Consider the following 19,140-nt stretch of genomic DNA (forward strand, 5'->3'; position numbering starts at 1 on the left):
GACTGCTGAACATATCTCTAATGTTAATGTCACTCACTGTGGGTGCATCTTGTACAGAGATCCATCGATGCCTACGGTGGTTCGGAGTCGTGTCACGCCTTTGTTCTCCTTTAGCCTCAGCAGGATGCCTGCCAGGGTGGCAGCGATCAGGTTGGCAGAGCGGAAAGACACAATGGTACAAACCTGAGGGGGGAAGGAGGAGAGAAATTCATCAAGAAGCAGATCCGAACTTAATGAACTGCAGAATAAGATGATCAAACTTTATATTCTATGTAAACTCGACAGCTTTGATCTTAGACATGTTTGCAAAAACATATGGCAGCATAAATCTAATTTTGTTCTTCCTATTTCCTTTAGATACATTTAATACTTGGATATATTTTGGCTATGTGTTGCTTCCCCTAATTTAAGTGACATCTCTGAAAAGAGGGATTCACAAGATTCAAGTGCTGTTTCAGCAACAATACCCACATGCTGCACAGCGATGCAGTCGTCGGTCGAGGGCTCCACACCAAGTCTGATTAGAATCTCTTTGGCTTTGGTCAAACCCTCCTTACTCCTAAACAACAAAGACAGAGGCAAAGAAAAAATCTTAATGACTAAAACTAATACTGAAACTAACAAAAACCAAATTAAAACTAAACATTTTTTAACAATAAAAACTAAACTGAAACAGACAACCCCACTCTGGGCACTCACTACAACTAAACTGAATTGAAAACAAAAATTCAAAACGAAATTTAATAAAAATCCAAACTCTAATGACTCTAAATGCGACTTACTTCTCTATGGCTGAGATGTGTTTGGTCTCAAACTTCCCCTTAGTGAGCAGCTCAGGAGTGATCCTTCCCTCAAACAGCAGACCTTCTCTGGCCATCTTCACCAGGATGAGACGAACCAGCTCCCCCAGGTACATACCACTGACCATCTTCTCAAATCTGCGACACAGTGGAAGAGAAGATGAGGAAAACCTCTGGTTAAATATCCTGACAGACAGCTGTTCTCTTACAGCTAAAGATGCCACTAGTTGTATTTTTAGCAGCTGAACACAACCACCTTCACCAAAACTTTACTATCACTATACTAAACACTTTAAACACATATATTCTCGCAGCAGAGTTTTAACACATGCTTGCCCAGGCATGCTAATCGTATGCATAAGTGTTTCACATAGTATGGTTTTGTGTTTGGGAGGTACTGACTGAGCACACTACTGGATAAATGAAACTTGGATTATACTGCACAAGTTGGCTTGTATGAGAGCTTGTAAACAGATGTTCAATTCAACGTAGCAGGGGTGAGTAGTTGATATCCAAATGGTCATTTTATGGGTGAACTGCTCCTTTAATGTGCTAATTCAGACACTGCTCTTCTCATGGTGAGGCTATAAGAATCTCACATTTTTGGAGAAGCAGACTTTGCCTCCCATGTGGGAAAAAAACAAGGGCCAAGAGCCAACAAGGAGCTGCCTGCTGGTCATATTAACAGAGTGCAGGACTTGTGTGACAGTTTGTGTAAACAGCAAGCACGCAGGGTAACTTAGATCTTAAAGCAAAACGTCATAACTCATCTTCATTCATCTAAAGATAACAGCATGTTTAGAAGAACATCGCTGCTATTCCCAAAGTTTTTAATCACTACTGAAAAATGTATGTATTTTTTGTTTCATTATAAATGAATAAACATTAGTCAAATCATCACCAGAACAATAATCAACAGTTGGTTGAGTACAGTAACAGACAGTTAACCATCAGCTGATTCTGTGATTCACTCATTCACATTATCTCAGGGATAAACAACAAGTCTGTAATAGTTTTGGTATGACGTACAGCTGTTTGCCGGGGTTGAGAGAGCCTCGGTCTATCTCTCTGTCAAACTCTGTCCTGATGTCTTCCAGCCTGCCGTCGTCTCCGAAAGCTCCCCACTCAGTGTTCACACACATCCTACCCTCGTCTCCCTCCACCAGGTCAATGTGACGTAGCTCCTCCATGTAGGACGCATTGGTACCCGTACCTAAACACAGAGAAATACACATCAGTACAGTTCAATCTCATTACTATTCTGCTTCTTTTGACTATTCAGATGCACGTTGTTGTAGTACCGATGATAATGCCGACTTCACAGCGCTGGTCATCGAAACCACAGGTCATCATAGTTCCAACAGTGTCATTCACTACTGCCATGATGTCAGCATTATAATCCTACAGAGAAATAAAACACACACAGGTAAGTATGGTTTGCTTTCATCCGTGCCATTTTGCATCCCAGTTTGAATGGAATCAAATGCATTGAAACAAATAAGTTGATAACGTTAGACTGCAGACAATGTGACAAGACTCACTCCTCGTTTTTTAATAGCTTTGTTGAGCAGCGTGACGACGTCCATTCCCTCCACTCCACTGGCTTTGAAACGCTTTGTCCATGTTATCAGAACGCCCTGGAAACAAACAGAGAGAGGACAGTGTTAAAGGACAGAGACATATTTGATGCTATATGTACGTAGGCTGTTTTGTTGGACAGAGCCTGGAACATGTGTTACTGGGTAACAGGTCTCCATAGCAACTGTGGCAACAAATTGTTGCATGGTAATCCTCAAATATTTGAATAAAAGATAATACATGAAATGTGTCGTGTGTTACACAGACGTCAGCGGCATCAACATCTGCATCGATTGATCCATTTTTAATTTAGTTTCACCTCATCTAGTTTGGTCTGCTGGCAGGGGAAGGAGAAGGTAAATCCAACTGGGAGCTTCTTGTCTTTGATGTTCTGTTTTTCCATGAAGTCCCCGAGACACTCTGCCACATGGTCGAACAGCTGGAACAGAGGTGGAGAGGTTGGTTCAGGACGAGCTGATGCAACTGTGTGTGTGTGTGTGTGCCTGTATTTCCGTACAACCTACTTTAGTTCCAGTGCCGTGAATGATGTCCTCTGGTGTGTCATAGATCTGACTCTCCATCTGAACGGTCTGTTTCTTCTCATGGCTCACTTTGACGCGGAGGATCCTGAAGTTGCTGCCTCCCAGATCCAATGCAATGAAGTCTCCCTTCTCTATTGAGACAGAAGAGGTGGGGAGATGATGGCGGAACAGGAAGAGAGTAACAAGGAAAGAGATAGGGGGGAGAAATGTCAATTTGCAGTTAGTTACATAAGGAAAGAGTTGTTGACATTACTGAAGAACAAACATCTAATTACACAGCTCTGGACTGGGACATAACTCGAAAGGAAGACATGAATTAACAGAGCGTCTCCCTTCAGCCAGTGTAGCAGACAAATACAGGTCTCAGTATTGGTCTACAGTGAATTAATGTCAGACAATGCGGCGTCTATAAGCAACATGAAGCTGTTTCAGATAGAAGTGATGTCTTGTCTTTGGGCTAAAGCTGTCATCTATCAGCTCCTTCGAATACAGTGAGTAAATACACAGAAAGTAAGGTTTACACTGTATCTATACACTGTGTGTGTCTTCATATGTGTGTGTATGCTGGTGTCTTCCTTGTGGGTTTGCTTCAATCTTTTCTGCAAGATGAACTTCCTGTATGGTTATTGGTTAATGATTACCCAACCCCACCAGAGCCTTTATGATTACAATACCACCGGTTAAGAGCTTATTAGAAATGATGCTTCATAAGGCAATCAAATATTGTTTTCTTTTACTGAAACTGAAAATTCAGTTTAAGCAATGATAATTTCTCAGCTAACCGTTGTGCCTTAAACATTAGAAGCAGTTATTTTGTCTAATAAATAAATGGATGCCAGTGTGAAATGTTTGCAAATGTTGTGGTGGCAGAAGGAAACCCCTACTGTGTAGAAAGTGTGCACTCATTCTCATTTCCGAGTCCCCAAATAGAGACATCTTGACATTACGGCTGCAACAATTAGTCGACTAATCGATGACTAATCGACTATCAAAATAATCGGTGACTATTTTTGTAGTTGACTAATCAGTTTGAGTCATTTTTCATAGAAAAGTACTATAAAAGTACCCCAAAATACTCTTACTGCAGCTTCTTACGTTCAAATATTGGCAGCTTTACACACTCTCCCATGACGGTGAACTAAAACCCTTTGGCATGAGTACGGAACAAGACATTAGATGACATAATTTTGGGGTTTGGGAGAGACAGACCGACATTTTTCAACATTTCAAGACATTTTTCAATGAAATGATTCGAAGAAATAATCGACAGATTAGTCGACAATGAAATGACAATGACAATGACAATGAATCGTTAGTTGCAGCCCTACTTGACATGCCCCTTAGCACCTTATAGCAATGCACAGGCTAGCTTTCAGCGAAACTATGTGATGCACAGCTTAAACATCTTGTTACACATGGTTTCTTTTGAGAAGCAATAACAGTCAGGGTTAGACAACAAAACTATCTGGTTAGGTTCATAAAAAAGATCATGATTTGGGTTAAAATAAGTTGATACGTAAAGACCTGGTTTCACATGGGACATAAGCACAGAAGTGACTTAATGTTACATTAACTCTGGTATTACAACAGTGGTCTCCTGGATGAAAGTCAGGTTTTGTCTCCTTCTCGCCCTAGGTAGAATTCTCGCTCTTTAAACCATGCCAGTTGCTCTCAGTGTCAAGTACTGCCACAGATGTGTTCACATTGGAGTGACTTGAAAGCCCCGTCCATCGCATAAAGACGTGAAAAAGTGTCTTTGGCATCGATATCACACGCCAAGGGCTGGGACAATTTGACACCCTGGGAATGAGAACAGGCTTGCGTTGCTGTTGATGGTGTCTGTGACCTGTTATTAATTGAATCCTGGGAACTTCTGAAAAATAAATTCAGTCCATGGTTACTTGGCAGTAAACAGTGGTTCTAGTTTATTCTCTCTGTCTGAATTGGGGACATAACTGGTTCAAAGCTTTGTGATTATAATAACTGCTATTTACTGCTTTTCATAACTCATTAGTGATCAGACTAAGAGATTTTACCGACCTTTGATAGGAGGTAATAAAGCAGGAAGTGCCCCCTCACTGACATGCAGTCTGTTTCATTCTTACTACTGTTTCCTTCAGCTATGATTCCTCTATGATCCAGTACAAACAAATCAAACCGCCTAAAATGCCCATTTAGAAAGCAGCAACAAGATGTCCAACACATCACAAAAATTATTGGTGCTGCTGCAGCAGACAGAGTAGAGAGACCACTGATTCGTATGTCAGCTACTTTACAAATAGTCAGTCTTTACATGCCTCTTTAAAACTGTGAATTGTAATGACGGTTGTAGACAGTGATAAAAAATGTACAAAAGTTTACTTTCATGCAGCAGTGTAATTTCACATTATTACCATCTCATGCCACGACTTTTTGTGCAGATCAGAATGCAAGGTCAGGACAGACTGATAATTTATCTGAAAGGAATGTAAATGCAGCAGAGGCAACCAGTGAAACAAAACATGGCTGTGTTAGTGTCTGTGAATAACAGGACAGCTGCGATTATGGTTGAAAAATGATGAGGAAAATATAAAATATTTCTTCTGAACTCCATCTTTATCTTAAACCCTGCATTGGTCAGTGGGAGCAAACACTTGCATTATCACTACTAAAACCTGGCTTTGTAGAGAGCAGATAAGTGCCTCTTTCAGGTCAGTTTTAAATAGTAAAGTTTTAGTGAATATGCATGTGTTTGGAGAGAGTTTGTAGATGGATGTGTCAATATAGTTCTGCTGCTGTTAGACGTGGTGCCCAATCAATCAATAGCTCAACATGTTTGCTGCTTTTCATGCAGGCATGTGTAGAAAAACAAAGTTTTCTCCACCAGATCAAGGAGACACGGCATGATTTATTGATATACAAATGGTCACTTTATGGATGATATATTTCTTTTAGAGAAAGAGAAAGAGACAGCTTTGCCTCCATTAATATTCAGCTGACTAAGGTAATAAAAAACCTCTCTCAGTTTAAGTGGACATACGCTGTCCTCCTTAAGTACAGCATGTACAAGATATGGACTAATTTTAAACTCACATTCACCCGAGTTACAAGGGCGTAATGGCCGCAGTAAATTAGGATTAGTCAGCATGCAGCAGACAATGACATGATGACAGGTAGAGAGACAGGACAATGTCTAAGAGCACTGTAGCAGGAGACAGTAGTTTTGCCTTTTGAGTTCAGGTTAGATTAATGCACCAGATGATGAGTGAAAACTGCAGTATGCTACTCTCTGTCACCCATTTCCTACAAGACAACACTGCGCTGCATAACATCATTAACCATCAGCATGGTTTTGTCTTTCTGGATTGCATTGTTCAAGAGCTTTATTTGTTATCATCAACTCTCAGAAGTGTTTCTGCTGATCTAATCTAATCTCTCTACACTGTGGTGGTTAGCACTGTTGACTGAAAACACACCTTTAAGAACACTGTTTTAGTAAGCGCACCAGAACTGTGTGTACAAAGCTTGCATGTTTGTTTGCCCTGCGTTTCCATCTCGTTCACAAGATCAGACAAGCACAAATCAGGTCATCTGGACACTTTTCACAAATGGGAATGACTTGGTACCGCAGGTATTTTCCTGTCTTCTGAAAGCAGAGCCAGAGCACAGCAACTATGAAAAAATGTGTACAATCTGTTCCTCTCTCGTTCATGCAATACACTTTCCTGGTGACTACATGGCTCAGTTTAATATTGGGCATAGTAAAATATTTTGAATGTACCTCTACCCAGACCTCAGTGGTGGCAAAATAGTTTTTACTGTCCCTGTTGTGTTAATACCTTTATTATTTGGATAAAACAGAAGAAGAGAGGCAGAAAGAGGAGACACAAATGATCATTTTAGCGAATTATTTTCTATTTCTAATGCACTATGTTTATGTTCATTTTATTTGAGAAGGAGCAATGCACGTTAATTAACATAAGTATTTGAGTGCAGTGTGTAAATGTGCCAGTTTAGCCATACAGACTAATTTTCATCTGCAGTCCTGAGCAGATTGATGGAATTCAAGTAATAATCTGAGAGATTTTTATTTCAGTAAATTTTCTGTTAAGTCACAATCTATTGCTGAATGACGTAACACAATGGTGACTGAGTCTACGGCCCACTGATGAAAGTATTGCCATATTTATATATATATTTGCAGTATTATGAACGGGGTGTGGGGTGTATTAAGTTACTGCTAATGCACACTGAACATTTCTTTCTGCTGCAGCTCCACTTTAAAAGCATTTAACTGGCAAACCACAGACTGTACAAAATAATGGAAGTAGCTACCATGAGGTCACCCATTGATTTGTGGACTCCCATTTTGAAGACTCAAGTTTGGCATTTCAGCCGTAGCCATCTTGTTATTTTGGAGCCAGAAGTGAGTGTATTTGGAAGACAGGTTGGAGCTGTGGAGGAGCAAGGCGTGGATCTGACTCACAGACTGCAGCAATACAGTCTGTGAGCCTTAATAAAATGTGCATAGGAGGATTATATAAAAATTCATCCCCTGAACAGTCATCATCAGTGTTGCAATTAGCTACAGAAGACAAAACCGTTTTTGTACTAGGCTGTAAAGGTGTTTATTTCTGCTGTGATGTTGGGCATTTTAACATGGGGGTGAATGGTGACTGACTCATTCTTGGAGCCAGCCTCACGTGGCCATTTGAGGAACTGCAGCTTTTGGCACTTTAGCATCACTTTTCAGCCCTGGAGGTTGCCGCCTGGATGTAACCAACTTCTTTCACTGTGCTCTGGTTTCTGCAGAGTCATGTCATGCGCAGTGTAAAATCAGATCATAACTGCTCACAGAATGATGGACAAAGGCCAATTATTGTTTGACTTCCTTATGAAAACGGTAATACTTGGTTTTGCTGCCCCCAGAACTCTGTGACCTATGGTATTAAACTGCATTTCCTGTTACCACCAGTAACTACAGCTGTTTCAGGACTGAAATCTTTGAGATAGTCACTTAAAAAGAAAACATAAAAGAGCACGCAAGCATTGTGCAGCCTGACCTTTGTTGTCATTCGTTTATGAAGTCGTAAAAACAGCAAACTGGCTTTGATACTGATTTCGTGCTATAAAGTGTCGATGGGGTTCAGATCATCCAACAATGGTAAAAATATGAGTTCAAAGGTACTAACCTGAGCCATCAGGAATTGACCGCACGAACGTTGGCAGCATCTTCAGCACAGCAGTGGGGTTAGTGTCCCTCCCCAGTCCTTGGGCCAGCTCCCTCCGAAAACGCTGCGTGATTTCCTTTAACGTCTCATCAGAGAAACGCATGGAGTACAGGTACTTATCGATCTGAAAGTAAACATCAGACAAAAAAAAATACGTTCATCTTTTGTAATCTTAACTTCTTGTCATCAATCTGTAACCACCACAATAGTATTAATATAAAGCTTCAATACACACACCACTGTCCTCTGACACTAGCTGAGTCATATTTTTTGGGCATTTAGTGAGAAACAGATGTGAAAGGGAACGGAGAGGAGGACATGCAGCAAAGGGCCCTGGACCGGACTGAAACCCAGGTCACTGCAGTAAGGACACAGCTTTAATGGTATGTCCATCCGGAGTGCATCTGGGTCCATCCCGGCGAGTTCACTTTTAGTTTATGACTGAGTAACTGAGATTTACTGGAATTGGTAGAGAATATTCTGTAAGCATGATGAAGCAGTGAATATGACTAACCATCCCATAATGTTTTTAGTCATCCATGTATAAAACCCACTTCATGACTGATCTCAACTCTGCTTCACCCAGAAATGAATCAGAGCCACAAAACAAAATAAATTATTATATTGCTTTCTTGCAACATAATGGAATAAAACTCTGGACAGTTCTTTGATTACACCTATCAGTCAGTATCTAAGGAAAACGTACAGCATCATCAGTGTGACACAGTGAGAACAGGAAGTAGGCTATAGGCACTCGCTTACAGCTGTTATCAAGGCATGTTTGCACAGAAGGGTGTTCCTTGTGACTTTATTATGGGTATGACGGTGGTGAGTACAGAAGTCTGACAAATAACTAACAGGGGGAAAAGTCACTAACTGACTGGTTGCCATAAGGACGTGAGTCGTACCAAATCCACAGATAAAGCACAGCTAGGTGTGCCTTGAAGCAATTATCAGCATGCACTGTATGACTTGACCAGTCAGACTGCCTGTTGAAACTGCCTGCTGTGTAAACTGTCATAGATACAGCACACAGCAGCTTGAGCTGTCTGGCCTTTCAGGAACAGGATGTTAACCAATCCTGGTGAAATCCATTGTTGCATCACACTCTTTAATGCAGCAAGTGTTAAGTGTTACACACCAAGAACAGAATGTAGAGACACATTACTCTGGTTAAATGTCATGTTCACAATGACTTCTTATGTTAAAAATACAGAGAGCTGGATTAACCCATAACTGGATTATCATCAGTTTCATAAAAATGACTACCAGAAAATCAGAGAAATATACAAAACACCTTGCTGCCTAGATCACACAAACGTGCTCACATGATTTAAGAGTCACACACAATACGTGTATGCACTGTGACGTCAGTGTGATAATTCACTAGTACTACTCATTGTAAGTGGCATCAGAAAGGAATGTTCTGACTTCCTGTTTTACAAGTCACAAATTAACTGTATTTCCTATACAGCTCTGGTGTAACAGGATCAGGACAATGTCAGTTTGGGTGTGAGTGTACTTCACATCTGCTAGAGTAGAGAAAATGAGTGTTGGGGAAAATACACTAAAGCTGTAGTTCACCTAACTCCTAGCTACTTCACACTGAAAAGGAGTTAAACTACATATTTTCTACTCAAAATTTTCAGCTTGTCAAAGTTAAACTTCTCAAAAACTAACTCAACTACATCCAAACTACATTACAGGATATGATCACAATGTGAGTCTGGAATCTCATGTTGCCACAGCTGAGATGACAGGGTGGGCGTGTTTGATTTAGGGACTATGGCAGGTCAATCTTCACCTAGGCAGCCCAAGTAAGGATGTGTTTTAAGGAGAGAAGAAGGAGCAATGGGCCTTTTTCACGGCAAACATTTTGGCTTGTCATAGTAGGAATAGCACAGGTGAGACTGACATTAACGATGGCTCAGTTACAATAAGTGTGCCAGACAGCTAATCCAGTGGGCCAGCATGCACAAGACCAGGACCTTCCCCAAAGTGGAATTTAGCTGTCTCATTTCTTACCTATAAACTTACTAGTTACTGAATTAACTATCAAAGTGCTGTGGGTGAAGTAAGAGAAAATAAATTTCATATCACACTATCTAATATATCTGTGCTTCTTCTTCTACAGTGACATGTTAAAATTGATGCCTTAAAAAAGGTCTGTTTTGTGGGTGGAATCAGGAAATTGCTTAACTTCTAGTCAAATACTTTGTATTCAGTGGCAGATGTTGTGGTCGCAAACCAGAGTCAAACAGGAGGTGACTGTCACATGACAACTGTGACCAATGAGCTGTGGTGTTGCATCATACTGTATGGCAAGAAATATCATGAGAATATGATGAATATGTAGTTTGTAATTAACTACATTAACTACATGACCCAAAGTAGTTAACAAGAAAAAAAGCTGCTTACATTTAAATATATTTAAACTGACACCCAACTATTACAAACTGTAGTTAAACTAGTAATGTGACGTTAACTTCTCCTCAACACTGGAGAAAATATGTGCTGACACTAAAGGACAAATATAGTTTTTGATATGAAAGGTAAAATCAGCAGACAATTACCTCATTGTACATATTTGGGATTTGATGTCAGATATTATGCATATTGAAATAAAACAAAAAGGTGTCTAAGCAAGTTAAAAAAGAGTTGGTACAGAGTGTGAGAAGACTTTGTCTGCCATAGTAAGGGGTCAGTTTGGCTTTAATGATCATATGTTAAAGTGGACAAAGAGTAATGACATGCTGTTCAACAATTCATGTTTGAATAGTATAAACAAGTTGTGAGTCAACACGAAGTGGCGGATCTTCCTGTAGATGACATAGGCAGTTGCCTTGGGTGCTAACCAAAGGAAGGGAAGGGGGGGAGGTCTTCCTTTTTTTGGACATTAAAAAAAGCATTGAGGATGAGGGAAATGGTGAGTGGAGTGCATGATCAGAGCAGTAGGGTACAAAAAAATGAAAACGCAAAAGCTACATACAGTATTCTCTCATTGTTTGTTATATATTATTGTTACATTTAATTCAATTCAATTTAATTCAAATTAATTCATTTAATTTTCATTTTAATTTAATTTAATTTAATTTAATTTAATTTAATTTTTATTTTGTTTTATTTATTTTTCTATTACCCCTGGGTTGCCTCGGGCGCAGAGTGTGCTAGGTCACATACATGAGAAGAGCACTGTCCACCTGCTAACTACTCTGTGGGTGTTACATTCCCTATATTCTGTCTAAATGTGGAGTCTGCCTCTGGGATGAAAGCTCATTAGCACATACCCCTGTCATACAGGAGCCGGCAGCTGACTAAATGTCACCTTTCCCCTTCATAAGCTCAGTAAAATAAATTTAGACTGTAAACCTGCTGGACCACAAACAGGTCCACACACACCCCCCCCCCCCCCCCTGTGTCTTACCCTGAGGTCTAGTCGGCAGTTAAAAGAGACATTTAAACAGCACTGACACGTGGGTGCTTGATGACACCCTCCCCTCATGACGCTGCAGCTTACCCTCAGCATCTGTTATTTCAATTATACTACAGTCATGCACTAATACAACCACATGTCTCTCTGCTCTCACTTTCCCTACACACAAATACTACCCCTTCTACCTGCTACTACCACACTCTAAACACACTCAGAATATGTTAGTATTTAGAAGAACTATTTGACAACAACTGACCTCTGCAGAAATATCTACATATATCAAGATATGTAAACAAACAGGTTGACCAAATAATTTAACAACTTCAGTTTTGTTAAACACTGGATGGATAGAGTTGACAAATACAAAGTGTCAAACACACAAAAGATTGTTTCAAGCACAGAATTTGTAAGTCAACTTGGTAAACTAACATCCTGCTTATTGTCCTGACACTGCGCCCCTTAGGCACCAAACAGGTTAGAAACGCAAACACACAACTTTATGCTGTTGTATTTGTGTGTATACATGTATATATTTGCATGTGGTCTGTTTGACCCAGGGTCAGCTGACAAATCTGAGGAAGTGAAAGCAGAGTTGGATAAGAGCTACTACCCCACAAATGTCCGTTTACAGCATACCTACCTAACTGTCATAAAAGCCATTGGAATTTATAGCAGAGTGTAACTACCCATCTGTCTAGTCACACCCAACTTCACCACTACAGAATCTTTTGCCTGAATAAGGAGCAGGAATCCAGAGTAGATAAGAAAGCTCTGGCCTTTCTCCAAACTTGGCAACATCCTGTACTGACACATTTGCACTTCTCTTCAATTACATCTTGTTAAAGTTCCATTTATCGATATGTGTGATGCATCCCTGTAATGTGAAATGGTTCCCAGTACTGGTGATTCCATTGGGAATCAATAGTCTAGTCTGAAGCTCTTTGCAGTCTACAGCTCACTGTGTTGTTTGACTGGTCCTCGTGACTGAGTTCATCCAGCTCTCTCTAAACTCTATGTGCTAAATGCTAAAGTGTGTGAGGGACAAACACTGACAGCGTTAACATGCACACTAATATTACAGTATTAATCCAAATATGACTATATTCTGAATTTGATACAGGTCATGTAAACAGTGTAGTCTGTTTGTACATCCTGAATTAGGCCTTTTTCCGATTTAAGCATTTTTCATGTAAGACATGTGGGTTATGTCGATAATATTCAGGTTTTAGGAGCATTCTTTGCACATGTATATAGCGCATTCACAATATGCATCTCAGTTGCAATTTTTACTGCAGTTTACGACTAACAGCCCCTTGCCTGTTTATAGTTGGCTCCGTGTGTTGTCATGGAAACGTGCACAAACCAACTAGCCAACAGTTTACAAGGCTGTGGGGTAGAGGTGCACGCCCAAAAGAAAATCCCATATTTGTGGTTGGACAGAGAAACACACGTACTTTTAAACACTATGAAAAACTTGGAATGTGCAGGTTTTTGGATATATGCAAATATCTCTACACCGACCTTTCAAAGTAGGTGGTTGAAGGAATGAAAGAGGGAGGCTGTCTGCATGGTCCAACAAGTCTTCTACTGGTGGAAACCTCTCTAAAAAATCCCACTTTGATGCAAAGACACAAATCGGAACAAGCAGCTCCAGACGCTCCACTTTCTGAGATTTTGCGTGATAAACGACATGTTAGGGCACGTTAATTGAAGTATGCATGTAAACAGGAATATTAGTGGAATATTCATTTTCATTTGCCAAGCAACAGCTTGAAGAGCTTAGTAGGAATGTTTTATTGTTCAGAATAAGAGCAAAAACCAGAATATTTTGTGCATGTAAATAGTTAATCAGTATGTTTACATGCACGGTTAAGTCGAGTTATGGTTATAGCTCGACTAGGCCATTTAATTGGACTACTGTCCTTGTCCCAGTGTACGAGCACAGGAGGGGAATCGATTGTATGTTCGCCTACCATAGGTGGCGATATGCCCTCTTTCAGTTTGTTACTAGTGGACCTTTTTCTGGTTGACCTATGACATCAGAGGCCATACAACAGACAGACAAATTAGCAATGGTAAGCTAGCGGCAAAGTGGTACCGTAGTGGAAAACTTTACAGCTCTGTGCATTTGTCCATCCAAAAATGCACGGCTCGGGATGTAGATTTCACCATATTACTACCAGCTTCTTCTTCTGTTACACATTTAATGCTTTTGACTTCCGGGTCAAAGCCGGGGGCGGAAACTGTGGAGCATGCACCAAGCGCCTTGGCCAGTTTGGGTTTGATTGACTGTATACATGCAGGAGTAATTTGACTCCTGATTGCATTATCTGGGTGTGTTAGTCCAACTTTGAGAAATTCAATTTAGTACGATTTCAATCTGACTAACGTGTTATCAAATATTTTAAAAGTCTGATTTTAGTCGAACTAACACAACAAATCAATTTTCTCTGATGTCATGTTAACGCACTAAATGAGGCCTCAGGTCAGCTAGAGACAAAGGTAATCACACCCTAACACCAATCAGGGAAAGCACTTTTTCCTTTTACCTCCATAGGACAAACTTTGCCTGTCAAACAGTAGATCATGTCTCAACATTATATTAATAATCACTGAAAGAAAACTTTTAAAAATAAAACTTGTATTTGGCAACTTGAGTTGTCCAATGATGTGAAAGTCCAAACTTTCTTTCACACATCTAAGTCTGTTAACAGCTCATGCGGAGTTCTACTTTATATGTGAAAAAGCTTGAAGCCTTTTGTGTCTCCAGAAGGAGCTGCATAAAAATCTAATACACTGCCTCAAGTGATGTCACATATCATTAGCTGAGTGTTTGCATACCTGTTAAGAGCCATAAAATTTAACAAGTTTATATTGCATATGAGGGGTGGGACATTTATTCTACTTTACATGACACTGTGGTACACACCAATGTGATTAACTTGAAAACAGATATTTATGTCTGTGAATGAGCACGAGTTACTTTAGTGCAGGTCATGTGCACCCCTCAAGCTGTCAGCTGATGTACTCAGATCTACTGAGGTTACACTTATTTAAGCTGCCAACCCATTCTGCTCATGCCAACTGCTACTACACCGCTGCTGCCTGCCAGTGCTGCTACTCATTGCTCTTAATAGAAATTCTGATCTTTTCACCACCTCGCCTTGAGATGAATCAACATGATGTGAACATCCCAGTGTCACATAACTGTATAACCATTCACTCATAATGTTTTCATTTAATAACATAAGCCTTCTGACTGTATTTTACATGAACCAACCAGTTTATATACAGTATACACTCAGCTAACTTGGGTTCTCAATGCATTTCTAATCAGCCAATTGAATGAGAATGCATCCTTGGAGAGTCTACTTGAATAACAATGTGTTACTGGATGAGCAGGCGTGCTATGTTACAAAGGAGGGGATTAAATGCAGGCATTGTCCACGTTTCTTTACATCAGACTAAGAGAAACACACTGAACTCAGATTAAATTCAGTCCCTGCTGCAGGAAAGAAATTAGCATTTATGACTCAGCACTCTGCAGACAGAAACCATGCCTAAGCACTTTGTTAAAGCAGGGCATCATCTGATATCACAGCTCAGATCTCTGCTGTGGATTCTCACCCCTTACATGAATACAGCAAATACTGTGAACAACAAGTATGATTCATCTTCATTAGATTTATTAGGGTCTTTTAACCAAAACAGGAGTTTTCAGTTTTTCCACTGATGCTGAGCAAAGTGACATTTCCAGTAAGGTCACATGAGGTCTCTGCGGTGTGTGTCTGTATGCGTGAAACTGTAAAGGCCATGTTTTCCCTTAAACACACCTCTGACACACAGCTTTCTATGGCAGTGCCTCAGGCTAAGCTAAACTCCCTCCCTCCCCCTTTCTTCCCCTCTTTCTCCTTCTCTCTTGCCTCTCTGTTTGCATTCCTCCCCTCAACAATGGCGTGGTTCTCCTTGTCACCATGAGGTGGTTTGAGGAAGCACTGAAACCTGACTCCATTGTGTATGTACGTGTGCACGATGTCGTGCACACACGGCCTTGCCATGTGGAAAAATACTGTCCTCTACACTGGCTGCCCTCTCCTGCTCCTTCCCCTCCACACACTCCGCTCTGGATGTCCGCTAACAGCCCACAGTGTGTCAAAGAGTACAGTCAAGGATACTGCAGTGGACTGAATGAAGTGAGGACACACTCAGCTGATCGCGGCTCTTTGACAGCTGCAGCTACACACAGTTTGTCTGAAAATACATTAGTAATGAGATTATCTGCACACTTTCACTCATGGTTGCTTAAATCCTGAGCTGTATGTTTCGCAACAAGAGAGGCTGATGTCTCGGTCCAGACAAGCCCTGCTCTTTGCAGAGATACACAATAGCTACACACCTGGCGCAGTGTGTGTGTGGGTGTGTGGGTGTATTTGTGTGTAAGCCTTCTCCTCCTGTCACCTATGGTCACATGACTCAAAGCTGGCCTATTTTAGGGAGGCAGGGAGAGGAAGAGAGCAGGAGTAAAGAAGGAGGGAGATGTGTTGTATTACATCAGATCCTGGCTGCTGATAAATGTATTTCACCTTTACAGACTGATTTGACACGAGGCACACCTGGTAATGGCAGCTCTGTGTATCGCCTCGAGTGAATAAAGACTGCTGAATTCAACTGAACTGAGAGTGTGGCGACAGGCAGGCAGAGGAATGAAGGACGGAAGTGTGACAGCTGTGAACTTTTTCCACTTATACAGGAAGAAGATCAGCATTTTATGTAGAATCTGCAGTTTGTGATGACGTGTGACATCATCAGGGAGCGACCTTAAAGGGGCTCTGCAACATATGTTGACAGCACATGTGGAGACATGGCTTTGGATTAAATACAAATTTAACAAAATGTAATTAAGACATTTCCACTGGTGTAGAAAAAGAATTTGATACTGACAAATACAGACAGATATTTAGTTGTCCTTTTGGAAAGTCATCATGTAGCATACAGTGATTGTCTGATACATTAAGAGACAATTATAATCACACTAACAACAACAACAACAACAACAACAGCAGCACTAAAATAAACAAACATTATTATAGTCCTATTCATCTTCTATTATTAAAGTGCTCTACATATCATAAGAGGCAGCATCCTCGCAGTCATTTTTGTTCACAGTTTGTTCAATAGTGCAACAGTGGTAGCAGCCCAGGTGGTTTGAAGGGATGGTAACCTATACCGTGCCTGAAACAGCTCAAATACACTGAATAAAGGATGTGAAACTTTTCTAGTAAACGCCTACCCTTCCTGACTACTCGTGACTCATGTTGTTCTGCTGCTGTCCAGCAGTCTTGTTGTCATGTTGAATATCTAATGCAGTTGTTTGTTATTGTTCACCAACAATGAAAAATATCAGGCTATAGAAAACAGAGTTAAAAGGCTCTCTATAAAAGGTGCAATAAATTTATGATGTCACAGACTTCCTCTGACTGAGTTTTACTTTATGGGACTACATTTCCTGCCTGCACTGGAGGTCAATGAGAAGTCAGAAAGCAACTGGACACCTTGTACAGAGGTTAAATTTAGGTTGGAATGAAAATCTGATTGACGATATTTTAAATGTCTAACGTTAAAATTTCATGTTGTGTACATTTGGAAGACTCTGGATTTTGTTTTTTGGATCTGTCATCAGTATTCTGTGTCAAATCGATGTTGGCCTGACACTGAATTTTAGTCGCCCTACATCACAACCTTAATTCAACCAGCTACCAATGTCTAACAGCGCTGGTGGCCACCTGGGATAGTTTTACAGAATGGAACTGTGTGTGTTGCCAGGCAACATTATTTCATCTCACATTTACTCAGGAAGTGCTTCACACTGTTAGTGTTGTCTGAGCGGATAAGATCAATTCCTTCAGCGCACACACACACACACACACACACATACACACACAGTTCTACAGACGACTAAAACTGGTCCAGTCAGTTTTACACCAGCAGTCACACTGACGGTGTGGGCTGCTCAGCTGAGAAGCTATGAAAGACACATTCATGGTGCTCAACTCATGACACTCTTCCCCTCTTTCACCTTGAACTTTTTCATATCCAATCATGCTTTAAAACCTACTAAAAGACTCTTTTAGTTCTCTTTTAATTCTTTTAGGTAAACACCAATTAGTGCTACAGAAGACTTTAGACAACACCCAAAGCATGCGGACATATGGTAGGAGCAGATATGGAGATAAGGGATCTTCGCTACGTGTGTTGCTGCCACTTTCTTAGTTGATTTTTCTCTCAAGGAAACACACAGTAAATTCCTGGTTTTACTATAATCACAATGAGCATGTCAAAGGATCAGCTGTTAACAGGCTGCTATAAAACAATGAAAGGCAGGCAGCACATTTACTGAATATTTTATCTTATTAAAGCAGCTTAGTTCTTTTTCCTCTTTGTCCTCTGTTGAGCTCAACTGAGAGAAATTAAAGTTTCAAGTATCATTCTAACGAGAACATAAAGGAAATCCAGTGACCCCTGAAATAACTCTGCTCTTTCCTGTCAAGCTCTATAGTTTCTCCTCCATCAGCTCATCTGTCCGCTCATCTTCGCTTCTGACTTCCTCATTTCTCTTCTTCGCCACACCTTCCAAAACTTACATCATGGCAACACTGATGTGCCATGACTACACATCTTACTACTACCCTGTGCAGTTTGTCACGTCCCACTAAGCCAGCCTGATTTACGTCTTACAATAAAAACAAATCCTTGTGGCCATGAGGTGACTACCGCACTTCGGCATGCTCCACGTTTTGATCATTTCCTGAAAGAGATGTATCATATAACAAAGATTTCCTGATATGCACTTTACGGCACAACTCCAGCTTTACAGCAAAGTTCTGATGATGCCGGTATGAGTAAACTCATTGACCTCTACCAGCACATGCTGTCCTCTCCTCTCCTCTCCTCTCCTCTCAGCCTCTGCTTTGTCTCCCCATCAGTCTCTCTCATCCACACAATCACAATGTCAAAAAATGGAGGCAGAAGTAAAGAACATCACTCACCTTTTTGACCTGATCATCCTTGAGTTCAGTGAAGTAGTAGGCTAGTAGCTGGGCCGCAATCATCCTGCTCCTGTTTCTCTATCACACACACATGCAGACTGACTCAAACACACTTTCTCTGTCACACACACGATCACCTCAAGTCAGATGGATAAAAATCCTAAACAAAAAAACTAAAACAAAGAAAATCAAACTCTGCCCCTGGCTGTACTTGGTACATACAATCTGTCACACGCCGCAAGAGATATACAAATATCCTGAGTCCAATCCGGTGTGGTTTAAAATAGACAGAGCTTCTTCATGTGCAGCTAAGACTCTCTATAGCTCTTCCCTCTCTGAGCATGTGAGTGAAGCCAGGAAGCATGAGTGAGACAGCAAGTCTAGCTGCAGGAGGCAGTGAGAGGGAGAGAGAAGCAGGGAGGGCCAGAACACGACCCTGCCCACCATCTCTGAGCTCATTGGTTGGACAGGATGAGTGGCCATGGGAGGGTGAGTGCCACATCCTCTTTTTTGTGATTGGCTGGCCTGCTG

General features: G+C 40.8%; 1 protein-coding gene across 1 annotated transcript in view; it reads right to left on the bottom strand.

Annotated features, from left to right (window-relative positions):
* hk1 (hexokinase 1) overlaps window positions 1-18,984 on the bottom strand; it is a 29,633-nt gene extending 10,649 nt beyond the window's left edge. The window contains exons 1-10 of the mRNA XM_050035606.1: window positions 18,610-18,984; window positions 8,092-8,254; window positions 2,903-3,051; window positions 2,698-2,817; window positions 2,342-2,437; window positions 2,102-2,201; window positions 1,830-2,013; window positions 783-938; window positions 472-559; window positions 38-183 (exon numbers count right to left, since the gene is read on the bottom strand). Coding sequence (XP_049891563.1) covers window positions 38-183; window positions 472-559; window positions 783-938; window positions 1,830-2,013; window positions 2,102-2,201; window positions 2,342-2,437; window positions 2,698-2,817; window positions 2,903-3,051; window positions 8,092-8,254; window positions 18,610-18,672 — 1,265 coding nt within the window. The 5' untranslated portion in view covers window positions 18,673-18,984. The remainder of the gene's footprint in view (window positions 1-37; window positions 184-471; window positions 560-782; window positions 939-1,829; window positions 2,014-2,101; window positions 2,202-2,341; window positions 2,438-2,697; window positions 2,818-2,902; window positions 3,052-8,091; window positions 8,255-18,609) is intronic.
* Window positions 18,985-19,140: the final 156 nt, after the last annotated feature.

This window comes from Epinephelus moara, chromosome 1 (assembly GCF_006386435.1).
Source record: "Epinephelus moara isolate mb chromosome 1, YSFRI_EMoa_1.0, whole genome shotgun sequence".
NCBI classification, from domain to species: Eukaryota; Metazoa; Chordata; class Actinopteri; order Perciformes; family Serranidae; genus Epinephelus; species Epinephelus moara.